Genomic DNA, 23020 nt, shown 5'->3' on the forward strand with positions numbered 1-23020 from the left:
CTTCCTACACTGGAAGGTGGTGTTTTTACCCACCTCTCATCCCCCGCCGCCCACTAGAATCACCTGGAACACTGACTGACCTTTCCCTGGGTTCCACATCAGGAAGGCTGAATCAGGAGGTCTCGGGGGGCAGGTGGGGGGCTGGTGATTCCGACACACAGCCGAAGGAGCCGGCACCTCAGAGCCAAGAAGACCTCCCCCTCCTCCTGCCTCCATCCCCCTCCTCCTGAGCCGTCTGGGTGACACGGTCCATGCTGACAATTCAAGGTGACACTGCCACCCGCCCCACGGGTCCAGCCAGGCTTCTCCCACAGCCGACCTCTTCCCAACCCGGACAGCAGCCCCAGCAGCAGCCCCTCACCGGGCCCCGGCAGGGGCACCAGTGGGTTAGATGGAAGTGCAGAGCTGTGCCCCGGGGCCACTGGGACTGAGCCCATCCCTCCACTTGCTACATGTGGGATGCTGGGAAACTCCTTGGTATCCCTAAATCTCGATCTCCTAATTTACATGCTGGAGGCAAAATAAAACCCATTAGAGAGTTTTCTTGTGGTGGCTAAAAGATAACATAGTATATACCCAAAAGAATGGAAAATACGGACTCAAACAGATATTTTCACACTGATGTTCACAGCGACATTATTCACAACTGCTGAAAAGATGGAAGCAACCCAAGGGTCCATCAGCAGATGAATGGATACACAAAATGTGGTATATATTCTAAAACTACTTGTTAAAATGTACTTTGAAATGTATTGCTTTTTTATATGTTATATTTCACAATAAGTTTAAATGTCTTTAAAATGGGGTACATATATATGCACACATATATAAACATATATGATGGAATATTATTCAACTATAAAAAGGAATGAAGTTCTATGCTATCCAGGGGTGAAAGTCTCCATGGGGGTGTGGGATATGAATCCCAGGGATGAGTTTGGCCCTAGCACCATGGGACCGACAAGGCCTTTCTGACCAAAAGAGGGAAAAGAGTGCAACAAAATAAGGTATCAGTGGTTAAGAGAGTTCAAATAGAGTTGGGAGGCTATTCGGGAGGCTACTCTTATGCCAGAGTATGGAATGGAAACTTAAGGCTTAAGATATTGCCATATACCTAGGTTTGTCAAAGCAAAACCAAAACCATTCCTGTCAACCCTAAAGAACACGTAGGGCTCTATACGAAATTCTACAAAAGTTTCGTGCACTATGATTACTCTCCAGAAACCTGCAACCTCCAGATGCTTCCTAGGTCAGATAAGTTCTGAAACCCAGAGGGGCCAGCATCTCCAGAACATCAACTAGTTCCATTCTCCTATCCTATATTTGTATTTTTTATTATTATTCTTTTTTTCGGCATGGGCAGGCTCTGGGAATCAAACCTAGGTCTCTGGCGTGGCAGGCAAGAATTCTGCCACTGACCCACTGCTCTACTGCCCTCCTATCCTATATTATTAACATCCCTTTCCAACATGAAAAAGTTAGAATGGGCACAACCCAAAATAGTCTTAAAGAGTGGCAGAAGGATCAAAGGAGAAGAAGTTACAGCAGAGAAGACAAGATTTAGCAAATAAGGATGGCTACTGAATCATTATACTGATATTTCTTTTAGTCTCCAGTGTCTTGGAGCAGCTGGAAGGAAAAACCTAAAATTGTGGAACTGTAACCATACCAAACTTGTTACAATGTACTTTGAAATTTATTGCCTTTTTTTTTTTTTAACATGGGCAGGCACCGGGAATCGAACCCGGGTCCTCTGGCATGGCAGGCAAGCGTCCTTGCCTGCTGAGCCACCGTGGCCCAATTGCTTTTTTTGTAAACATGTTATATTTCACAATAAAAAAAGTTTGTTTGCTTTTTTTTATAAAAGGAATGAAGTCCTGCTACGTGCAACAACAAGGATGAGCCTTGAAGACATCATGTTGAGAGAAATACGCCAGACACAAAAGGACAAACATTGTATGATGTCACTGATTTGAAACAACTAGAATAAGCAAATTCAGAGTCAGAAACTAGAATACAGGAGTGGGAATAGGGAATGGAAACTTAAGGCTTAAAACATACCCTGTTACTATTAGGGGGTGATAGAAAAGTTTCAGCAATTAGATGGTTGGATGGTAGCATAACATTGTGAACATATTTAACAGCACTGAATTATATATTTGTATGCAGTTAAAATGATAAATTTTGGGTTGTATATATGTTAGTAGAATAAAAAGTATTAAAAAAAAAACGAACATAAGGCTTTTTGACACAAACAAGGAGCCATAATATAAACCATGGACTATAGCTAATAGTGCAATTATAAAAATGTGCTTTCATCAAGTGTAACAAATGTACCACGTTAATCACAGTAAAGGGAGAGGTAATGGGAGGTCTGTATATTAGGCAGGATTTTTCTGTATACCTAAAATGCCTCAAAAGAAGGTAACAGTCAAAGCACATAGGAGATGCTCAGTAATTAGCAATACTAGAAGAACTCCATTCCAGGCACTAAATGGAATCCAAAACACACAAATGTGTAAGATGCCGGGTTGCATTTTTTTGGGGTGAATTAAAATAGCTTTCATCCCTACCCCATATTAGTGACACACCTTCCAATATCAAAAATTTAGAATGGCCATAGCCCAAACAACCCTAAAGAGGATGGAAAGATCAAAGGTGATGGTGGAGATATATAGAGAAGATAGGATTTAACAAATGAATATGAATGCCAAATCATTAAACTGATCTCTTTTAATCTCCAGTATCTTTAGAGCAGCTAGAAGTAAAAACCTAAAATTGTGAAATTGTAACCCAAGTCAAACTCTGAAATATTCTACAACTAATTGTGGTACTGTGCTTTGAAATTGATAGCTTTTTTGTATATATGTTATTTTTCACAAAAAAAAGAAGGAAAAAAAGATTGTGATAACATATTTATTCCTTCTAGCCTCCTATATTCTGGAGCAGCTAGAAGGAAAAATCTGAGAGGACTGTATGGTAGCCCATGACAAACTCTGGGATCTGTCCTGTAACTACCTGTTGAAGAGTGCTTTGAAAACTATTGCTTTTTTATTTCTTTGCTTTGTATATATTCTATACTATACAATAAAAAAAGTTTTTTAAAAAATTAGCTTTCCATTTCCTAATATAACTTATGTGGACAACTTAATTGAACACCATAGTACTTGGAACCTTGAGTAGGGCATGAGATTTTGTAGGTTTGTCCAAAGTGATGCCTGATAAATCCCAGAATGATATGAACAGTGAATAAAAAAAGTCCCCTTGGGGGTGTGGCGAGAAAGGGGGAAAATTCAACTTTCCCAAGTGGAAAATTCTTGATATTCTCACAAACAGTGGGGACAACCAAAGCAATAGGCTGAGCCACCAATCTTGGGGTTCATTCACATGAAACTTAACCCCGCAAAGGATAGGCTAAGCCTACTTAAGATTAGGCCTAAGAGTCACCCCCAAGAGAACTTCTTCTGTTGCTCAGATGTGGCCTCTCTCTCTTTCAGCCAACACAACAAGCCAACTCGCTGCCCTCCCACTCTCTATGTGGGACGTAACTCCCAGGGGTGGGACCTTCCTGGCAACATGGGACAGAAATCCTAGAATGAGCTGAGACTCAGCATCAAGGGATTGAGAAAACCTTCTTGACTGAAAGGGGGAAGAGAGAAATGAGACAAAATAAAGTGTCAATGGCTGAGAGATTCCAAACAGAGCCGAGGGTTATCCTGGAGGTTATGCTTATGCATTAAATAGATATTACCTGTTTAGTTAAGGTGTAACAGAGAGGCTGGAGGGAACTGCCTGAAAATGTAGAGCTGTGTTCCAGTAGCCATGTTTCTTGAAGACGATTGTGTAATGATACGGCTTTTGCAGTATGTCTGTGTGGTTATGAAAACCTTGTGTCTGATGCTTCTTTTATCTATGGTATGGACAGATGAGTAAAACATATAGATTAAAAATAAGTAAGTAATAGGGGCAACAAATGTTAAAATAAATTTAGTAGATTGAAATGCTAGTTATCAATGAAAGGGAGAGGTAAGGGGTATGGTATGTATGAATTTTTTTCTGTTTTCTTTTCATTTCTTTTTCAGAATTGATGCAAATGTTTGCACTTGGACACGGAGCCCACACAGGGCTACAAGTTAAATCCTGGGACGTCACTGAGGCTCTTGACACCTCTGAGAACTTGATCTTGTCCCCACACCCCCCCTGTTTCAGATGGGGCTCCAAGAGGCTAAGTCCCTGGCCAGAGAGCAGCAGAGGCTGATTTGGACCTGAGGTATCTTTGAGTCCAGGTCCTTTTCCACCGCCTCTCACTGGAAGCCAAAGGTCCTTGAGAGCTGGAGCCCTAGTTCAGGCCTTTATACCAGGAAGGTGCTCTGAGGAGCGAGCAAAGAAGGAGGGAGGTGTCCTGGGTAATAGGGTTTTCTGTGAGCCTACAGCCCTCTTGGGGCTATAGAGAGTTTGTCTCCTGGCCTCAGCTCAGTGCCTGGCCCTGCAGCCTTGGAGCTGGAAGTGGTTAAGATGGACCAAAGATGCCACCCCTCCTCGGTGACATGGGTGTCCTCGTGAGCTCAGGGGCATTTGTCTGCAGAATACGTGGCACCAGTTGGCTCTGCCAACTCCCCAAGGTGAGCCTCTATAACCCCGGCTCCCTGCATGCCTATGTTTTTGCAAAATAAGAGTCTGGGATGCTTTAACTTGAGGGAGCTTCCTGTTCTCAGTGGTTCTGTTCATTTGTTCATTCATTCAGGCATCTGTTCATTTAAATATGTGGAACCACCCACCTTGTGATGGGCTGATGCTGGGGATAGTGGGGGGAACAGCAATCCCTGCTTTTGGGGGGTGTACAATCCACTGGATCGGGAGAGACAGAGTGGTACAACTGCTCTAGAGGAAAGAAAACAGGGTGATGTGGGGGCTTCCAGTGAGAGGTAGCCTATATGTTTTACTCATCTGTCCATACCGTAGATAAAAGAAGCATCAGACACAAGGTTTTCATAACCACACAGACACACTGCAAAAGCCATATCATTACACAATCATCTTCAAGGAACATGGCTACTGGAACACAGCTCTACATTTTCAGGCAGTTCCCTCCAGTCTCCCTGTTACACCTTAACTAAACAGGTGATATCTATTTAATGCATAAGCATAACCTCCAGGATAACCCTCGGCTCTGTGTGGAATCTCTCAGCCATTGACACTTTATTTTGTCTCATTTCTCTCTTCCCCCTTTCTGTCGAGAAGGTTTTCTCAATCCCTTGATGCTGAGTCTCAACTCATTCTAGGATTTCTGTCCCATGTTGCCAGAAGGTCCCACCCCCGGGAGTCATGTCCCACACAGAGAGTGGGAGGGCAGCGAGTTTGCTTGTCGTGTCGACAGGGGCCAGCTTGTGGTGGCCCCACCTCCCCACATAGCTCCCCTGCTAGCACACTCACACTCACCTTGCCTCCTAGCCACCGGGCTCTGCTCCACAAGCTCCATAAGGACACACACGGCCGCCAGGGAAAGGGAAGCCCACTGACACTGAGGCTGCCACATGGACCCAACCCCAGGGACAGCTCAGATGTCAGCAAGCACTGTGGGATAGGTTCAGCGGTGGGAAGAGGCTGCAGTGGGGACCCCCACTCTCTCTCCTTCCAGCCACAGCTGCTCTTGGAGATGTACCCAGGCCCCAGGCAGTCAATTCCCCCAGGCAGTGCCCGCTTCTCTGAGTGATGTCCCCTCCCCAAGTGGGGTCCCCTCCCCAGGTGGAGTCCCCTCTCACCCTCTCCTGACACAATGCCACCTCTCCTGAGTGAAGCCTCCTTTCTAAAACATATCCTCTCAAAGCCTCTCAGCCACTTAGCAGGGACAGTGGTACCCCATGTTTAGTGGGTCAAGCTTTTGACAGGTGAGAAGCAGTACAGAGAACCAGAAAAGATTTGGACATATTAAGGACTTATACAAAAGACCAATGAGTCAAAAGAGGAAATAAGCGAAGGACATGAAAAGGAATTTCCCACATTAAGCCAAACACCTAAGAAACCTGTGAAAGGATGTCCAGCCTCACTGGTGACCCGAGAAGGCAGAGGAACACCCTATGGTACAGATGTGCAAAAACAGGCACTCTTTTTCAGACTCTGCCAGTGGAACGATGAATTCACACAAAGGCTTACAAGACCAATTCACAGTATCTCGAAAGTAAGGCTGAGATCTGCACACTTTGCAGTCCAGCAATTCACTTCTGGGCAAGTTCCCCAAGTGTCCATCCCTTGTGTGTGTCCACCCGGACCACATTTATTGCAGCATTGCTGCAATAGCCAAAACCTGCAAATGACTGAAAAGCCCATCACAGAGAGAGGCTAAAGGAACTACGGTATCCTCATACGTTGAATACTGTGCAGCCATTTAAAATTAATCAGTTAATCTATACGTATCAAAATGGATGAACCTGATAAATACTATGTCAAGTGACAAAAGTATTGTGAAAATATGCATACAGGGTAGTACCATTACTTAAGCTTTTAACTATTTTTTTTCTTTGTATGCTGCATGGCGGGGGTTACATTTCATTCTTTTTCCATGTGAGTATCCCCTTATCGCAGCACCGTTTGTTGAAATTTTTTTGTTGTTGTTTGGTTTGGTTTTTCGTTTGTTTGTTTGTTTGGGAGGCGCATGGGCTGGGAATCAAACCCGGATCCCCCTCTTGGCAGGTACGTTACTTTAGCTTTTAAAACACACAAAACAATATTCTGCGTGTGCATATGTATAACAGATAGCATTGTGTTGTGTACACAGATGTATGCATGTGTATATATGCACACACATGTGTATATGTGGTAAAAGAATAAAAACAGGCAGATTTCACCCAGCGTTTAGGTGAATGCTAAATTCTGGGTCAAGACAGAGGAAACGGGATGGGTGGAGGATGAGCAGGGCTTTAATTCTATATGTCGAACATTTTATTTCTTAAAAAAAGATTGTCATACTATGAGAAAATGCTAACATTTCTTAAATCTAAAAAATGTGCCACTTGGGGTTCTGTCATATTATGCTCCATACATTTTCAATATTATTACATTGAAAAGAAAAGAGATTTTGAAGACATAAAAATTCAGAGGCTATCAAACTAAAGATGGATAAATTCATCGATGGAAAAATTTATGACAGATGACCAAAGCTAAATGATGAACGACAAACTGGGGACTGTATGTGCCACGTACATATAAACACAGTTAATTCCCCTAACCTATAACATGCTTGCGCCAGTCAATTAAAAAAAGACCAACATCCCCAAGAAAACGATGGGCTGGGATCATGAGTGTTCAGTTACAGAAAAGAAACGCATATGGCCCACGGGAAACGATGCCCATCCGACTTAAAAATGCCAGCGAAGCCAAGATGCCACTTTTCACCCAGGGGAACGGCCAGGCCCTAAGCACCTCACAGAGCCCAGTGTTTGGGGGTCAGTGGCGGGGGGAGGGGAGCAGGCACTCTTAGCTACTATCCCTGGAACTGCAAAGGGGATAACCTTATTGGAAGGTGGCTTAGCAAGAGCTATCGAATATATTTTACCCGGGGAATTCCATTGCTAGAAGTTTGTGCCACAGAAAGTGCTTTATAAGCAACTGCTAATAAAAATCTTTACTGCAGCTCCAATTATGAAGCAGAAGTTCTGAAACACCCTCAAAGTCGACCCCTAGGGAACTGTTTGAAGATGACCTGGCACAGACAATGAAACACTGTGAGGCTGCAGGAAGCAATGATGTGAATCTCTACAGGCTGTTGTCAAACCATCTCCAAAGCACATTATCACCCTTTAAAAAGGAAGGAGGACGGACAACAGGGAGCAGTGGATTTCCAAATGTGCTTTTAAGGAAAGAGTTAAGTGCACACTTAGACATGGCTGTATCCAAATAGATAATTAGAAGGATGAAGGTGGGCAGAGGGTCTGGAATGACAGGGATACTTTTTTATATCCTCTGTACTGTCAGATGCTTTTTTTTTTTTTAATTGTTATACTGTTTTATTGGCCCTACAAATGCAGGGTTTATAAAAATTTCATATGAACTTTGTATAACTGCATAGCATATAGGTGTGTAATATACCAGCTGTTCAAAGCTTTTTAACTGGCAAGTGGGATAAATTTTCAATAAAAACTTGTGAAAAATGAAAGAGAAGGGAAAAATCCAGACAATACAAACGTCGGGGGGGGGGGGGGTCTCAGAAGCCTGGATCGAATTCCAGATTGACCACTGACTACGGTGTGAGCCCACACACCTTACCTCCCTCAGTCTCCTGCTTTCCGGTTTGGGAAAATGGGACAGAGGAACCTGGTCTGACCTCCCAAGGTGGCTGTGTGTCCAACCCGTGGGGGCACTAAGGGTCAACAGGAATCAACAAGGTCTCAAGAGCCCAAGACATTCACAGCCAGCCCCTCTCACAGATCCTGCACCCCCCGCCCCCCTGTCCCTTCTTGCCCCCCACTCTATACCCAGGGCACAACTCGGGCAGGGCCAGCGATTGGGTTACGCACACTGGGCCCTGCACAGTCCATGCAGGGGGTCGAGCCAGGGCCGAGAACCAGCCCTCCTTGCTCTGCTCGCCCAACAGGACATCCGGCTCAGAGCTGTGCCTGATGCGGCGGGGGGTGGGGGTGGGTCACAGATTCCAGTTTCCACAAAAGCTCTGTACAGGCTGGCAGCATTGCCTTTAGGGGATTCACTCCCTCCTTTCCTTCCCAAGTGAGAAACAGCCCAGTCCACTTACCCTCCACAGAGCTGGCTTTGCCACGGCTCCCTCAGGGAGAGAGCAGAGACAGCCCATCAGCATCTATCCTTCTGCTTCTCACTTCCTGCACACTGAGCCCCTGTGCTCACCAGGACACACATTTTATTAGGCAGGTGTGGCTTACACACACCTTTGGCCCAGCTGCACCGATTTACTAGTTCTCAAGACAGTTGGTCAGCCCCTGAAGGGGAGGTCTGAAGGACACCAACCCTGTGCGCTTTCGGGAACTCCCTAAGGCCTGCTCTGCTTGCCCCTCAGCAGGGAAAGTCGAGGAAATGCCTGACTCATCCCAGGGCACACTGGGATGAACTCACAGAGAGAGAGAGACCCCCATGGACTCTGCACACTGCATCTGGACACAGGGGACACAGCAGAGCAGCAGAGAACAATCCTGCACTTGTGGACTTCATATCTAGATGGGAGGAGAGAGGCGGTAAATAAATCAATGCATAAGACGGCAGAATGGTGGCCTGCCCCAAGAAACCACTGAAGTAAGGTGGAGACAGAGAGGGATCAGGGCAACTGCGTTAGACCGGGTATGAGGACAGCTGCTCTGGACATATGTGACGAGTCCAGCTGAAGATGCAGGCATGGAAGGTTCCATCTGAGGAAAGTGTGTAGACCACAAGGCTCATCAGGTTTAGAAACCAGAGTCAAGTCTGACGTGGCTGTAGAGCTGCACGGAGGGGAGCATGTGGTGCCCAAGGGGGCCTGGACAAGGCACCTAGGGCCCCTGTGGGCTCCTGTTAAGGAGGCTGGGCTATATTCCAGGTGCAGCAGGAACTCAACTGAGCCCTTATGCAGAGGCAGGCTAGCACTGGTTGTAAAAGATTCCCAGGGCTGTTCCGGAATTAACTGCATAGAAATCTCATTTACTTTTTATCATAGCCTGTGGGGTAGGGACTCCTTTATTCTGACTGCACAGATAAGAAAATCGAGGACCAGTGAGGTCAAGTAAGGGGCCCAAAGTCAGACAGCTGGAAATTGGCAGAGCCGAGACAAAAGCTGTGAGCGGTCTACTGCAAAAATCCCTATACTCGATGCCAAGGTATGGGGCTGAGATTGGCAGTCTGGGGCTAACCCAGCCTCTGCCACTTCCTGGCTGGAGAACTTAACCTCTTAGAGTCCCATCTGTCACCTGACCAGAACAAGTTCTCGGAGGTGTCAGAGCCTCAACATCCCAGAGCGAGCACTCAGCGCCCAAGCACAATCAGGACGGGGCCAGCGCGTGTTGGCCTTGTCTACCCACCCAGCTCCCCCGCTAGCACACCCACACTCGCCTTGCTGGCTGCCCGCTGGGCTCCACTCCACATACTCTACGGGGACACACACGGCTGCCACGGACAGGGAGGGTAACTGCCACCCAGGCTGCTGCACCGACCCAGCCCCAAGGACAGTACGGACGCTAGCAAGCACTGAGGGGTAGGGTTGTGGGGAGGCCACGGCGGGGATTCCTGCTCTCTCTCCTGCTGGCCGCATCTGATCCTGGGCAGGGACCGGGGTCAGGCACTGCCATCCCGCTGGGTCTGGACACGTCACCCTTACCTGAGCCAAGCAATAACAATGTCCCTACCCCTGAGCTCTGTCCCCTTCCCTCAGTCCTGCCCCCTCCTGAGCAGCTCCTCCCATGGAGCAACCACCCAGAGGGGACAAAGCAGCATGTGGACAGGATCGAGGCCTGGTAGTGGAAGAAAATCCTTCTCTGCACCCCAGGAGAGCCCCAAGAATAGTGCCACCCACGTGGCTAGGCTTGGCGGGTGAGCTGGGATCTGGCTCAGAAACCCCTCTCCTGGCCCCTCGTTTTGGGAGTGGGGTGGTGGTCTTTATTCCTGCCGATCACAACTCCCACCCGTCCCTCTCCAGGGGCTGCAGTCAGCCCTGAGACCCAGCTGCTGCAGGCGGTGGAGAAAGAGGAGTTTCTGGGAAGTAGCAGGCAGGATTTGCTCCTGAACCCAGAGGAGCCCGGGGGGTCTAACTGAGTGGAGGAGTGTGTGAGTGGAGAGAAGGCTCAGGCAGAAGAGGAAAGTGGTGACGGTACAGGGGGGCGGTGAGGTGGGGAGGTGCTGTGGGACGCAGAGTATAGCTCCTACATGAGAAACGAAGGTCATTTCCTGCATTAGCCTGACCCCTGGGAAGAGGGGCTAAGAGCCTTCACTCACCTCCCTCTTGAGGCTGTTTCACATCAGTAAGACTTTTTGAGGACCCTGCTGTCCACCACTCTCCTCCAAGCCAAGGTCAACAGGGAGGAAAGCGGAGGGGCTGTCAGCACGGCAGGTCCGTCCAGGGCAAGGCCCAGGGAAGTAGACGGGGGTGCCAGGTAGAGGGTTAGTTGTGCCCAGCTCCTATGAGTTAGCCCAGAATCCTTCCGCTTGGCAGATGGGGGTGGGGGTGGGGGTGTCACAGGCCCCCGGCAGGGAGAAACGTGGCAAACTGTCTGAGTACCCTCAGTCCCGTCACCCTGATGCCACGAGGCACCAGCAGGATGCTCTGACCCCTTCCCAGGCCGACTGCCCTCTGCCCAGCAACACACATTCATTCCCACGGCGATAACCTGCTTGCACATCTCCACGTACAAACTCGCCTGCACTGATCCCTATGCACACCCAGGCATGCACCCCAAAACAAGCCTCGAGAACACGCACAAGTACAGCGGCGCCTGGGTGCCTGTTCCCCCCACCACCCCCTGCCCGCCCCCCCCCCCCCACTCTCTCTCTCTCTCTCTCTCTCTCCTCATTCCTCTTCCTTTTCTGCCTGGCCCCATTCCCTGCCCAGACATACAGCTTCTGGGCCCTCCTGGGCCTCCTGGGCCTGGCCATTCTCTTCCCCCATCCCTCAGGGGCTGCTGCTGCTGCTGCTGCTGCTGCTGCTGCTACTGCTGCTCCTGCTGCTGCTGCTGCTCAGGCCACCTCCCCTCCGGCCCACCGGCTTCCTTCCACTTCAGCTCCAGCTCTGCCGAGTTTGTTTGTCATGCTACAGGTCCCTGGAGCTATTTGCCAGGGAGCTGAGAGCCTTGAGAGGAGCAGGGAGTGGCTAAGTCGGCCCTCTGGGAGTCTCTTTTATGGCCCGACGTGGGCTGAAGGGAAGTCCTGGGCTCCCATCCACTGCCCTGCCAAGGGCCCAGGTCCCAGGAAGGGAGTCAGACTCTGTCAGCCTCTGAGGAGCTTGGCAGTGGGGAGGAGGGGGCTGCAGGAAAGCAGTTGGAGGCAGGCTCTGGCAGGAGCCCCAGCCATGGCCCATGGGCCCCAGAAGGGGTGTCCATGGAGGGTCCGTGTGGCTGTGGCCTGGCCTGAGGCATCCCCCTCACCCCACCCCCCTCACAGCCTCCCCCACTCACCTTCATCCCCCCCTTCCAGCCTCTGGACCTTGGCCTGATTCTCCTTCTGGGACCCACAGGGCCCTTCCCCAACTGTCCCCTGCCCTCCCAGTCCTGTGCAGCTCAAGCCCTAAGGCTTTACCAGTTTTCAGGATGATCGGAGCACTCAGACCTGGGGGAGGGGGTGGTGGGACAACCAGACAGAGGCCAGCCAGGGCCTGGGGATGGAGGATTCCAGAGTTAGGGCTTGTCCAGCAGGTTGGTGCTTGCCCCACTCCCCACCTCTCCCTAAAGCAGTCAGCCAGGGTTCCATAAGAGAGCCTCTGGGCAGAGCCTAAGCTCTGGAAAGGAAAGTGACATGGTCAGGCTAAGCGTCAGCCCCTGGGTTCTCTGTCACCCACTAGACCCAAAACCCATGGCCAGGGTCAGCTGGGGCCCGGCCCCACTGGTAGCTCGTCTCCCTAGCCCCTTTTGGAAGCTACCCCCTTGTTCTTAGGCCATGACAGCCTGGGGACAAGTGCCATCATTAGCGCCAATGCAAATCCAGAAGCTCTGCTCAAAGAAGCCTGGTGCCAGAAAAAGATTCAGAGAAACTGAGGCACACGGAAGCAGCAGACCCCGAGAGGACTCGGGAGACCAGAGTCCATCAGCCCTCCTGGGCTCCTCTGAGTGCCTCTTCTCTCCTACCTGGGAGCTGAAGGGATCTGAGCTCCGGGACATGGGAGTCCCCCCCAAGAACACACCCAAGCCTGGCGGGCTCACCTGGCCTTGCTGGCCTGTCAGTCCAGCTGTTCCGGAAAGAGAACATTTTCTTCTCCCTCTATTTGGACAGCTGCGGGGATCATGATGGTGAGAGAATGTCTAATCATTGCGGGGAGGGCAGGGGACAAGGCCACTGGGCCCCAGAGGGGCGTGGACCAAGGGCTGGGAGATCCTGGATCTGAGAGTGGGGGTGGGAGAGAGGAGGGGTGAGCTGGAGGGATCTTGGGGCCAGTGGGGGTGGGGAGAGGCTACAGGGAAAGACGGCAGTTAGTCTGTCCCTCCTGGGACGACAAAGAGGGGTGGGCAGGGGAGGTTCTAGAGCCAAGGCTTGGGGCCTGGGGGTGGGAGTAGGAGCCAAAGGATAAGGAGAGAATGGCTGGTTCCTTTATATATGAAATCCGTCCAGTTAAAGGCAAACCCGTCCTAGCCATAAAACTGACCTGGCCTCATTCCCGGACTGGACTTGTAGGTAGGGTCCAAAGAGAGGAAGAGGAAGCATCAACAAGGCAAAGGAGACCTACAAATCTAACCCCCCTGCCACCCCAGGAGAGCAGGAAGTGGAATGTGGGGTCAAGAGGAACACTGCTTCCTTCTCTCATACCATGCTCAATGGTTCTCAATGGTTTTTCTCTTTTGATTCCCTTCCCCTCCCCTCCTGGTCCGTGATTCTGTCCTGCTTCTAGGCATCCCATCCTGGTGTCTCCCTGTCCCCATCTCCACCTCGTCCTGCCCTGCTTCCCCCCACCCCCATCCCCCAGTTATGTAAGGGGCCTGGAAACACACAGAGGGAGCTTTGTTGTCAAACCAAATCCATACGGAGCCGGAATCGGCCAACGCAGCTGTTCCCCATTCCCTCCGCCTTGGCAGTGAGGAGACGCTGGGCAGAGAGCCCCTCACCCGCCTCCGTTTGGGGAGACAGGGCAAACACTGGCTCCATGGCCCCCAGGCAGCAGAATGGGTGGCCAGGGAGCAGTCACCATTGCATAGGACCACGGCAGGGGACCAGCTGGCCCCTGTGCCAAAACGAAGCCACAGTGCCCAGCCAGGATCACAAAGACACTGAGAGCAGGCTGCCAGTGCCAGAAGCAGAGACAGGGTGTGGTGGGCCTGCACAACTGCAACCCATGTCCTCACTCTCAAACCCAACCGCTGCACACACTCATCCCAGCACTTATGCAGCTGCACACACACAAATACACAAACACACGCTTCAGTCCAAGCACTTGCGTGGCCATGTGCTCACCTGGAAGGGGTCTGAGCAGAAACCTCTCCGCTTGGGCCAGCTCCCTCCATCCTAGCAGGTACCTCTAGAGGAAAGAACTCGAGCTCTGCAGAGAGGAGGGGAAGGCAGAGGTCAGAGGCAAGGTAACTCAGCCAGCCATGCTTCACACTCCAAGCTCTTACCTACCTGCCCAGGAAGGTGTCCAGGGAGGTGAGTGAGGATCCAGGGAGCTGAGTTGAAGAACACCCTGTTACTGATTTGGGAGGCAACATCCCTACACCAAGCCAAATGTTGGAAGGGCCATTTGAGCTTGAAAATGTCCACGCTTCCAATATCAGGAGGAGCTGCTGCTGCCTCCTTCTGTGGGCTCTCCCCCCAGCATACTACCCACCCACAAAGTTCAGCTGCCACTGTCAGGACTTCTTGGATGCCGTGGCCTGGAGCTGGAGGTTCACCAGAGGGGCAAGGGGACAAAAGAAAAAGAAGAGGAGGCAGAAAACGAAGGAAGAGACATGCCCAAAGAAGATGAGACTCTAAAGGAGGAAAAGAGATGGAAGACAGAAAAGGATTAAAAAAAAATGTTAGGGGATCAAAGAGAAGAAAAGAAGAACGGGGGTTAGTAAGTCTGGAGAGAAGAGCTCACACAGCCTGCAAATACAATCCCACTCCCCAGGTCTCCACCTCCATCAGCATACCCCTGTAGGGGGCTGTACCTGCCCACCCCCCACCAGTCAGTCCAGAGCAAGCAGGCAGGCAGAGTGGACATTGCTGGACGCATCAGAGCTCACCAGCGCTTGGGGTCCACCATGCCCTCCCATAAACTTTCAACCTCAACAGCCTGGAGCTTTGGGTGCTGGAGCACATACCGGCTAGAAGCCACCAGGATCTCAGAGAAACAAGCACAATGGCGGCTCAGGTGGGAGGGAGGGGCACAGAGAACCACTGTCACTCCTGCAGCTTTTCCCTGCCTGGGAAGAGAGTTGCTCTGTGATCCTGGACAAGGCATTTGCTTCTTGTGAGCCTCTGTTTCCTCAATTGCAAAAAGCAGTATTTATTTAGCCACTCCTTTGTGCCTGCAGGTCCCTAGGTGCTGGGGACCCTAATTAGCAGATATGCTGGCCAAGAACCAATGAAGAGAGGGAGAGACCTGCCCAAGGACATACTGCTGGCCAATAGGCAGGGAGCAAAGGACTGTGTCCAGGTGTGGCTCCGGCCCGTGGGCAGGTAGTAGGGGCTCTTCTGTCTCTGGATCCCACCCTGGCACCACAGAAAATACAACAGCTGGCCTTGAGTGAGTCGGAGTCACCAGACACAAGGACGCTATCTTGAGGGCTATGTCATTTAAGAAGTGTTAATGTGTTACAGGAGGAAGCTGGGCTAACATAGGCAACATGTCCTGCCTCAGGCTGCAGTGCCTGGGCAGCTGGGAAAAGGGCCTGAGAGACCACAGCCCCCGGGCCCTTGCTGCGTGCAGGGGTGGGGGTGGGGGGACCGCCTCCCCACCCATCCAAGTCCCCGCCATGTCACAGGCCTGGAGAGCTCAGTAGAAGGAGACAATGTTCTGAGTGGAATCAGACTGCAGGACACGTGCGATATGAGGAAGTGGCATCCAAGCCATCCGGGGAGGATAGGGGGACACTCTGAGAAGTGAGGAGGTCAGAATCCATGTGTCATGTTACTGGGATCAGGGAGTTGAATGGGGGGGGAGGGTTCCAAAAAAAAAATGTTTTTAAGCCAGGAAATTCTGTTCCCGTTTCAACTGAAATTTTAAACGGAAACTCAGTATCTAAAAGGAAAGGAGGTGGAGCTATTCGGGGTGAAGCAAGGATCGGGTGGGTAATGTGAAGTGCCACCCCTGGGGGACGCATTGCCTGGGCCCCGAAAAAGAGGGCTGGGGTCAGCAGGAGGTTCAGGGGGGGCTGCAAGGCACAGGAACCTGAAGATCAGACTGGGAGGGGACCCAGGTGCAGATACCTCATTGGCTACTCCTGGGGTGGGTGGGGTAGGGGGTATGCACGCCTCGGGGGCTGCCTCCAGCCTGTCTCTCTGGGCCCTTCTCTGGCAAACAACTCACCTGTCAAAATGGAGGCTCTTCTCCCTTTGTCCTACAAAAAGTAGGGACAGGGGAAAGACAAAGCTAGAAAACCCGGGTGCCATTTACCATTCACTTACCAAGGACGTATTTATTGAGCATTTATTACTGGCTGGACATCATGTCAGGCATGAAGAAAACAACAGTGAACAAGGTAGACAGATTACTCGAGTTTACCAGGGAGCCCTAAATTCTCAGAGAGGAAAACACCCTAAAGGTTTGCAAACCCATTCCACATATGCTCCCAGCCGAGGGTGGCCGTCTGTGCTTCAGCTGTCAAGGTCACTTGTTTAGGCTTGGACTCCTCAATGATGACCCTCCGGAAATTTCTAGCTCCACCCAGGAGACCCCCAGCCAGCCTCGGGAGCGTCCTTGGAAGGCAGCTAGTGCATTCAATGCGTTGTTAATGTGTGCAAATTTTATTTTAAATCTAGCCAACATACATTACCTTGAAGCTTCATCTCTTTGGTTCTGAGTCAATTCTTGGGACAAACAGAACAAGTCTGATCTGTTTTCACATGACCTATAGCAACTGGATCCCCTGACCTCCTCAGTTAGGCCCGGCTGCACTTCTTTCCTACCAATCTCCGGGCAGTGGGTTCCCCAGGGCACACCCTTATAGCCCCTAATTTCCTCCTGCCAGAACCTCCCCGCCCCGCCCAGGGTCTCTCGGCTTATCTGAGGCCCAGGCACTCCTCATGACCTGAGCAAACTGTAAGGGACAGGACAGCTGTTGTTGCTGGGTCTCCATGGTGGTGGGTGGGGGGGGATAGGGGCAGGAAGAACCCCCACCCCAAGCCATCCCAGCCTGACAGTGCTGGACTGAGAAGGGGGTTTTGGGGGCCCTCTCCTGGCCTTGAGGCAGATAGCCCAGGCAGGCACATCAGGAGCCCAAGGAACAGAGGGTGGTGCAGCCTAGAGAAACCTGGGCAGGCGGACGCCACAGTTACCACCTCAGCCGGCTCCTAAGCCCAGATCTGGGTGGGCCCTTGCTGGCCTGCGGGTCTTAGGGGTTGCCCAAGGAGGCCTTGCAGTCATGTGGACAGCAGCCTGGGAGCCTCATTTCCAAAGGAATAGGAGCTGGCAGGCAGACCAGATGGAAGCAATTAGGCGGGCTGGTGGGCAAGTGGGAAAGGGAGGGGGGCTGGCAGGGGACGGAAGGGGAGGGGGAAGGAGTGAAGGGAGGAGGGGAGAAGGAGGGAAGGAAGCGGGGAGAGCTCTGCCCAACTGAGAGAGGGTCAACAGCCAACCACGTAAACTTGGGGGATGCAGGCTCCAAGACAGGCCTGACAAGAATTTGGGGTTCAGGGCAGTAGAAAGAGCCCAGGACTGGGAATCAGGAGGCCAGGGTTTGAGTTTGGGTTCCACCCTAGTCACCAATACACAGTGACCTTGAACAAATCCCTTCCCACCCGATGCAGCAGCAATAAAATGAGCTTTGAGGGTGGTGACAGAGAATTGGGGTTAAACCTCAAGTTTTGGAAATGGGCCTGGATTTGAATCCCGGTTCACGACCTCCCAGCAATATGACCTTGGGCAAGGAGTTAAATCTCTGCTCCTCCTTTCTTTCCTTATATTTGAGGTTAAGAAGAGAGCTGTGTGAGGCTCACAGGAGGCAATGTAAATAAGCAGATCCTTTTCTGACGTTTGTTGGGCACTATTTCGTTATTTGCCATGTCCCTTTTTTATGAGGTCAGGTGCTGCCATGGGCCCAAGGAGCCCTGTCTCCAAACCGGCCCCTGCCCTCTTCCCAGATGCCCTCCCCCTCCCCTAACAGGAAAGCAGGGTTCTGAGCCCCAACCCAGGAGGCTTTGAAGGGAAGCTGCGGGCAGGAGAAGGGGAGCCAGGACTACAGCTGCAGCTTCCTCTGGGCCTCTGCGGCCAGGCCTTCCTCACTCCAGAGACCTGGGTGGGAAACAGGTCCCAGCACACCTCCCCACAGCCCTGGGTGGCACCAGCGTCCTCCCTGCTGGGCTGGGAGCAGAACTGGGGGCTTTAGATTCCAGAGCAAACATTGTCTCACTGCAGAGGAGGGTGGGGGAAGGCCTGGGGGAGGGGCAGAGATAGGGCAGTGGGCCGCTGTAGGTATCCAGGCCCCAGGCAAAGGTCCAAGGCAAAAGATAACCTGCAGCCCTGAGTACGTCCCTCCTCAGCCTGCTAAGCTACTTAACCAAGGCAGCCCCTTGGCAGAGGTCAGCTCCAGGGTAGGCCCAGGGGTACCTGGCATGTGTCCCAGATGTCATATAGTGCTGCTGTGTGATGCCCCCACTAAAGGCTATGTTTGCCACTTCCTCTATCTTTAGGATAAGGATTGTTGCTTACACATGCCGCCCTCCCCCACCCCTGGGAAGGCAGTAGGGTTCAGGGGTGATTCGGAAGCCCAGGAGAGCCCAGGACCATCTCTGGGAAGACTTCACTAAGAATGGAGAACAGAGGGGTAATTGAGGGCTGCAATCATTAAAGCCTATTTCCTCATGGAAACCAAAAGCTCAGGTCAAGACCTTGGGTCTTGAGAAAAAAAGGAGGATTCCGAGGACTAGGGGAAGGAGAAGCAGCAGCTAAACCAGCGGCAGCAGCTAAACCAGCGGCAGCAGCTAAACCAGCGGCAGCAGCTAAACCAGCGGCAGCAGCTAAACCAGCGGCAGCAGCTTGCTGCAGAAAAGTGTCAACCACAGGCAAATGCGAGTGAGGAGGCTGGAAGCCCCTGTTTGCAGGAAGGTTCTGTACACTTCCTGGGGGCCCAACCCGCGCTACCTGCCTACTCTGCTTTCCAGCACCCAGGGTCTGTCTCCGAGGGGCTGGGAGCTCAGCTGGGCTCTGACGGCCACCCTGACTGCAATCCGCAGGCCTGGACCTCATAGGACACTCCAGGACACTGACCTGGCAATCCCTTTTTGGAGACTGGGGCTCCTGAGCTGGGCTGTGCTCTCCTCAGTCAGTTAACCCAGGGCCTGGAAGACACCCCTTTCCTGCAATGGATGGTGCACACCCTCAAGCCACTTTGCCACCGGGGTTATAGAATTCCCCGGGGCAGCCTCTCTACAGAGAGATGCTGAGTGTGCCCAGATAGGGCAGGGGTCGGCCCCCAATGCAAAGGTAGGTGCCAGGGCCAGCGGGGGGCCAACTACAGAATGATTTCAGGTCAAGGAGGCACAGAAAACAGAGGTCTAGTCTCTGCTCCTGCCTCATGAAGGGGGGACCTTTCTAGGATTCATTACAATCCCATGGTTCTACCCAGAAAACTGGCTCACAGGAATCTGAAAAACGGGGGGGGTAATGTGCTCTGTTTCCAAGGAGTGGGCAGGGAAGGGAATTGGGGTGGGGTGGGAGTGAGACAGCCAGAAGGCACTACAGCCTTCCTCCGCCTGGCTCTCCATTCACAGGGAAGGGGAGCCCTGCTGGCTTTTGAGGAGCAACCTACTTCCAAGCCAAAAGACACCCTCTCGGTCCAAAATCCAGGCAGGTGACTCTTCACTTACTTTTCTAACTTCCTCTCCTTCCATCTGGACCTCCCCCTCCCAATCCCTGTCAACCTGTAGCAGGTGGGGTTGGCCCCGACACAGGCTCTTCCTTCATCCCCCTGCATGGCCTCGCTCCTTCGTGGAGCCCTGTGTCCTCTGGAATCCAAGGTCTCCACCCTGTGCAGTGCTGCTGAGGCACAGGCAGGCAGAACACTCTGGGACTGCGGGGGGAGAAGCGCAGGGACAGACTAGAAGGAACCGGACACCCCCCACCCCGGGCACGGGGTGCTCCCAAACCCATTGCCTGCAAAGCTACAAAGTCTCAGAAGATATCTTCTAGGCCCCAAACAGCTGGCACCTTCTGGATACCCTTTCTAGAATTACAGGGCAGCTTCTGAGAGTAACAGCGTGGAAGAAATATTAATACTCGCCAACACTTACATGTAGCTCTTACTCTGTGCGGCCACCCCTCGAAAGCACTTAACACATAGCAAGCACTCGTTTAATATCTCCCTGGCAGATGCCAATGCTGGAGTCTGCAGACAGGCAGGTGGGTGGATGGGGTCTGCAGGGATGGGTCCTGGGCAGCTCCAGAGACAAAAGCATTGGGTTTCTGCCCCTTGTGACAATTCAGCCCATGCTGAATTGGTTCTGTGAAGAACAAGAGTCTGCCTGAACTTGGCTTCCACGCCGTGCCTCCCTGCAAGGCAGAGAGAAGCCTCCGAGCTCCTCCAAGAAGCCAGAGGGGATAGCATCCCGTGGGTGGCCATGAGGTCAGACAGGGCACTGCTAGGCACCCCCACACTGCCTTTTGGCAGCAGCTTTCAAGACAGACCCTCAGGGGAAGTAGAAACAGTAGATTAGGCCACTGGCTGCCAAGACGAGCCTCCCCCAAGGTCTGGGAATGGAGGGGGCAGTGCTGGCAGACTTGTTGGCAGCTCTGGGCAGGCTGGGAGGTCCCTGCCAGCAACGGCCCCGGGAGGCACCCATAGCACACAGCTGAGCCCAGAGGCTCTGCACCCCCACCCCCACCCCTTCCCACTGACCACTACTCAGGGTGCTCTGAGGCAGTGGCCTAGGCCAAAAGACCCCCCACCATGGGGCCCTGGGTCCCAGGCATGGCCCGCCTTGGGCTGGAATCCCCCAGCTTTGGCTCTGCTCAGAGACCTTGTGACTCCGGGGACAGATGGACCCAGCAGAGCCTGTCACCTCCTGCAAAAGCAGCCCACATTTCCGAGACTTGATCTGGTAGTTGTGGGAGAAACCAGCCCTCAGAGGATGCCCGGGAGCAGGGGTGGGAGCGAGAAACTTTCCGGAGAAGGAGCCGTTCTGTTGGCTTCCTCCAAGGGAGCAATGAGAATCGGGCTTCCCGCTCAAATCCGGTCAGGAGAAAGGGACCCCGGGAGTCGGGCTGCCTACGGCTGCGGCCACCCCAGCGCGCCACCGACCCCCGCGCCGCGCCCACGTGCAGGGCTCCAGGACCCCTCCCCGGCAGCGGGAGCCGCGGGGGCCAGGGGCCCGGGTCCCCGCGCCTCTCCCCGCCCGCGGGCCCCCGGGGAACCCGCCGCCGCGTACTCACTCTGGCGGGGTGAGCGGGGCGGGGCGGCCGGCTCCGCGCGCAGCTTAGATCCGCTAGGCGCAGGCTGGCGGCGCTACGCTCTGGACGGCTGGCTGCGCCCGTCCCTGTCCCGGCGCGAGGCCGGCGGGGAGCAGGCGAGGCCGCCCGCGGCGGGGCGGGGGCCGCCGGCGGGGCGGGGCGGGGCGGGGCGGGGACCCGGCGGCCACGCGTGCGCACACGGCCGGGGGCCGATCCCGCAGCGGGCGGGAGGCGGAGGAAGCAGAAGGAGGAGGAGGAGGAGGAGGAGGAGGAAGAGGAGGAGGACAAGGACTAGGCGGCCTGGCGGGGACGAGGCTGCGGGGCATGGCGTGGAAGCCGCCGAGGCCTTGGGCTGGGGCTGGCGGAGGACCAAGTCCTGGAGGCCGAATGGAACGAGGGCAGAGCCGAGGCAGGCGGCGCCAGGATGGATATGCCCAGCGCAGCCTCCACATCCCTTCTGGGAACAGTGAGACCCAAGCAACGGTTCTCCACTTTCCCACGCGGTGAACCGTGCCTTGCCCTCACTGAGGAAACCGAGGCAGGAAAGAGGGAGGGCCTTGTTCCGGGGGCCCCTGCACCCTCGTCCTTCCAGCATGCCCGCCGGCAAGGTACCAAGGACCCAGATATGGGCCCTTTCTCTGCCCGCGCTGATTGGCAGTTCTCTCGTTGTTCCTCTGCCACAGTCACTTGCAGACCGTATCTAGGTCTTCAGATAGCTTCTCGGTTTCCGTTCCCTACTGGAGGCGCCAGACATCCTGTCTCGAAGGGAAAAAACCCACCAGGCCCCTGACCCTGGTTCATTGGGCCCAAACATTCCCGGCCAGACCTGGGAACCCACTCAGGCCCAGGGAGACCAATCCAGAGGCTATCGTGGGACAGTGTTCCCCAGCGCGGGCTGTGTTCACAGCCCCAGGGACCTTTTGTATCATGGGTCAGCCCAGTGTTCCCTACGTGCCAGTGTGAACAGTGCCTGAGGGGGCCAACAGTGGCTCAGAGGAAAGTGAAATGCAGTCCCGGTCCCCCGGAAGTTTACCATCCAGCTATAGAGAGAGGGCTTACAATGGACGCCATTCAAGAAGGCAGGAGAGGATATGACTAAGTGCAAGGTGTGAGTAACCCACAGTTAGTGCAAAGGGGCTTCATAATTGCCAACTCAAAGACGGTTGGGGCTGAAGCTGTCAGGCTTCTCTGTGCTGATGAAAGGAGCTAGCCCCCAAGATTACTCCTGAATTGTACCTTGCAAGGGCAGAGGCTTGTTTTCACTTCACTAATGTCTAACAATTATGCTTAAACGATGCCTTTGGCTTTATCATCCAAGCATTCATTCAATAAATATTTATTGCGTATCAGCTCAGGGTCTGGAACTAATCTGAGTAGAAAGCAAAAGAAGACAATGACTAAGTCCCTGCCTAGAGTAGGTCAAGAGGAAGAGGGAATATCCTCCTTGTTTTACAGAGAAAACTGTGACTCAAAAACAGTAAGCAGCTGCCCTAAATGACTAGCATGGAAGTCAACCCAAAACTCTAACCTTTGCTAACTAGATCTCAACCCAGTTTGTAATATCTTGCTGAATTGCTGAACCATATAATCTTTGTTCTGCCAAAAACAGAATTTAAGGGCCAACTGTTGCTCTAGGGGACCTGAGTCCCAACTCACTCTATGGATTTCCTTACTAGGGGGGATAAAAGAAAGTAGGAAATAACTGCTTACTCAAAGGGTATTAAATTGGTATGAGATGGGGCAGTGCTTATGAACTTGCTCTCAAAGTGTAATGTGCTATATATGTGTGTGTTATCATTATGCCAT

General features: G+C 52.6%; 1 protein-coding gene across 5 annotated transcripts in view; it reads right to left on the minus strand.

Annotated features, from left to right (window-relative positions):
- ST3GAL4 (ST3 beta-galactoside alpha-2,3-sialyltransferase 4) overlaps positions 1-21333 on the minus strand; it is a 36744-nt gene extending 15411 nt beyond the window's left edge. Inside the window, exons 1-2 of one of the 5 annotated variants that reach the window (XM_077112480.1) lie at positions 21197-21333; positions 14086-14170 (exon numbers count right to left, since the gene is read on the minus strand). Coding sequence is in view for 2 of the 5 variants with exons in the window: in XM_077112479.1 (XP_076968594.1) it covers positions 8747-8809 (63 nt within the window). In the remaining 3 variants the exon portion in view is untranslated. Of the gene's footprint in view, positions 1-8746; positions 9048-14085; positions 14171-14250; positions 14270-20744; positions 20931-21196 lie in introns of those variants that run through there. The other 4 variants (XM_077112482.1, XM_077112481.1, XM_077112479.1 and 1 more) reach the window with 4 other exon arrangements.
- Positions 21334-23020: the final 1687 nt, after the last annotated feature.

The sequence above is a fragment of the Tamandua tetradactyla genome, chromosome 8 (assembly GCF_023851605.1).
Source record: "Tamandua tetradactyla isolate mTamTet1 chromosome 8, mTamTet1.pri, whole genome shotgun sequence".
NCBI lineage: Eukaryota > Metazoa > Chordata > Mammalia > Pilosa > Myrmecophagidae > Tamandua > Tamandua tetradactyla.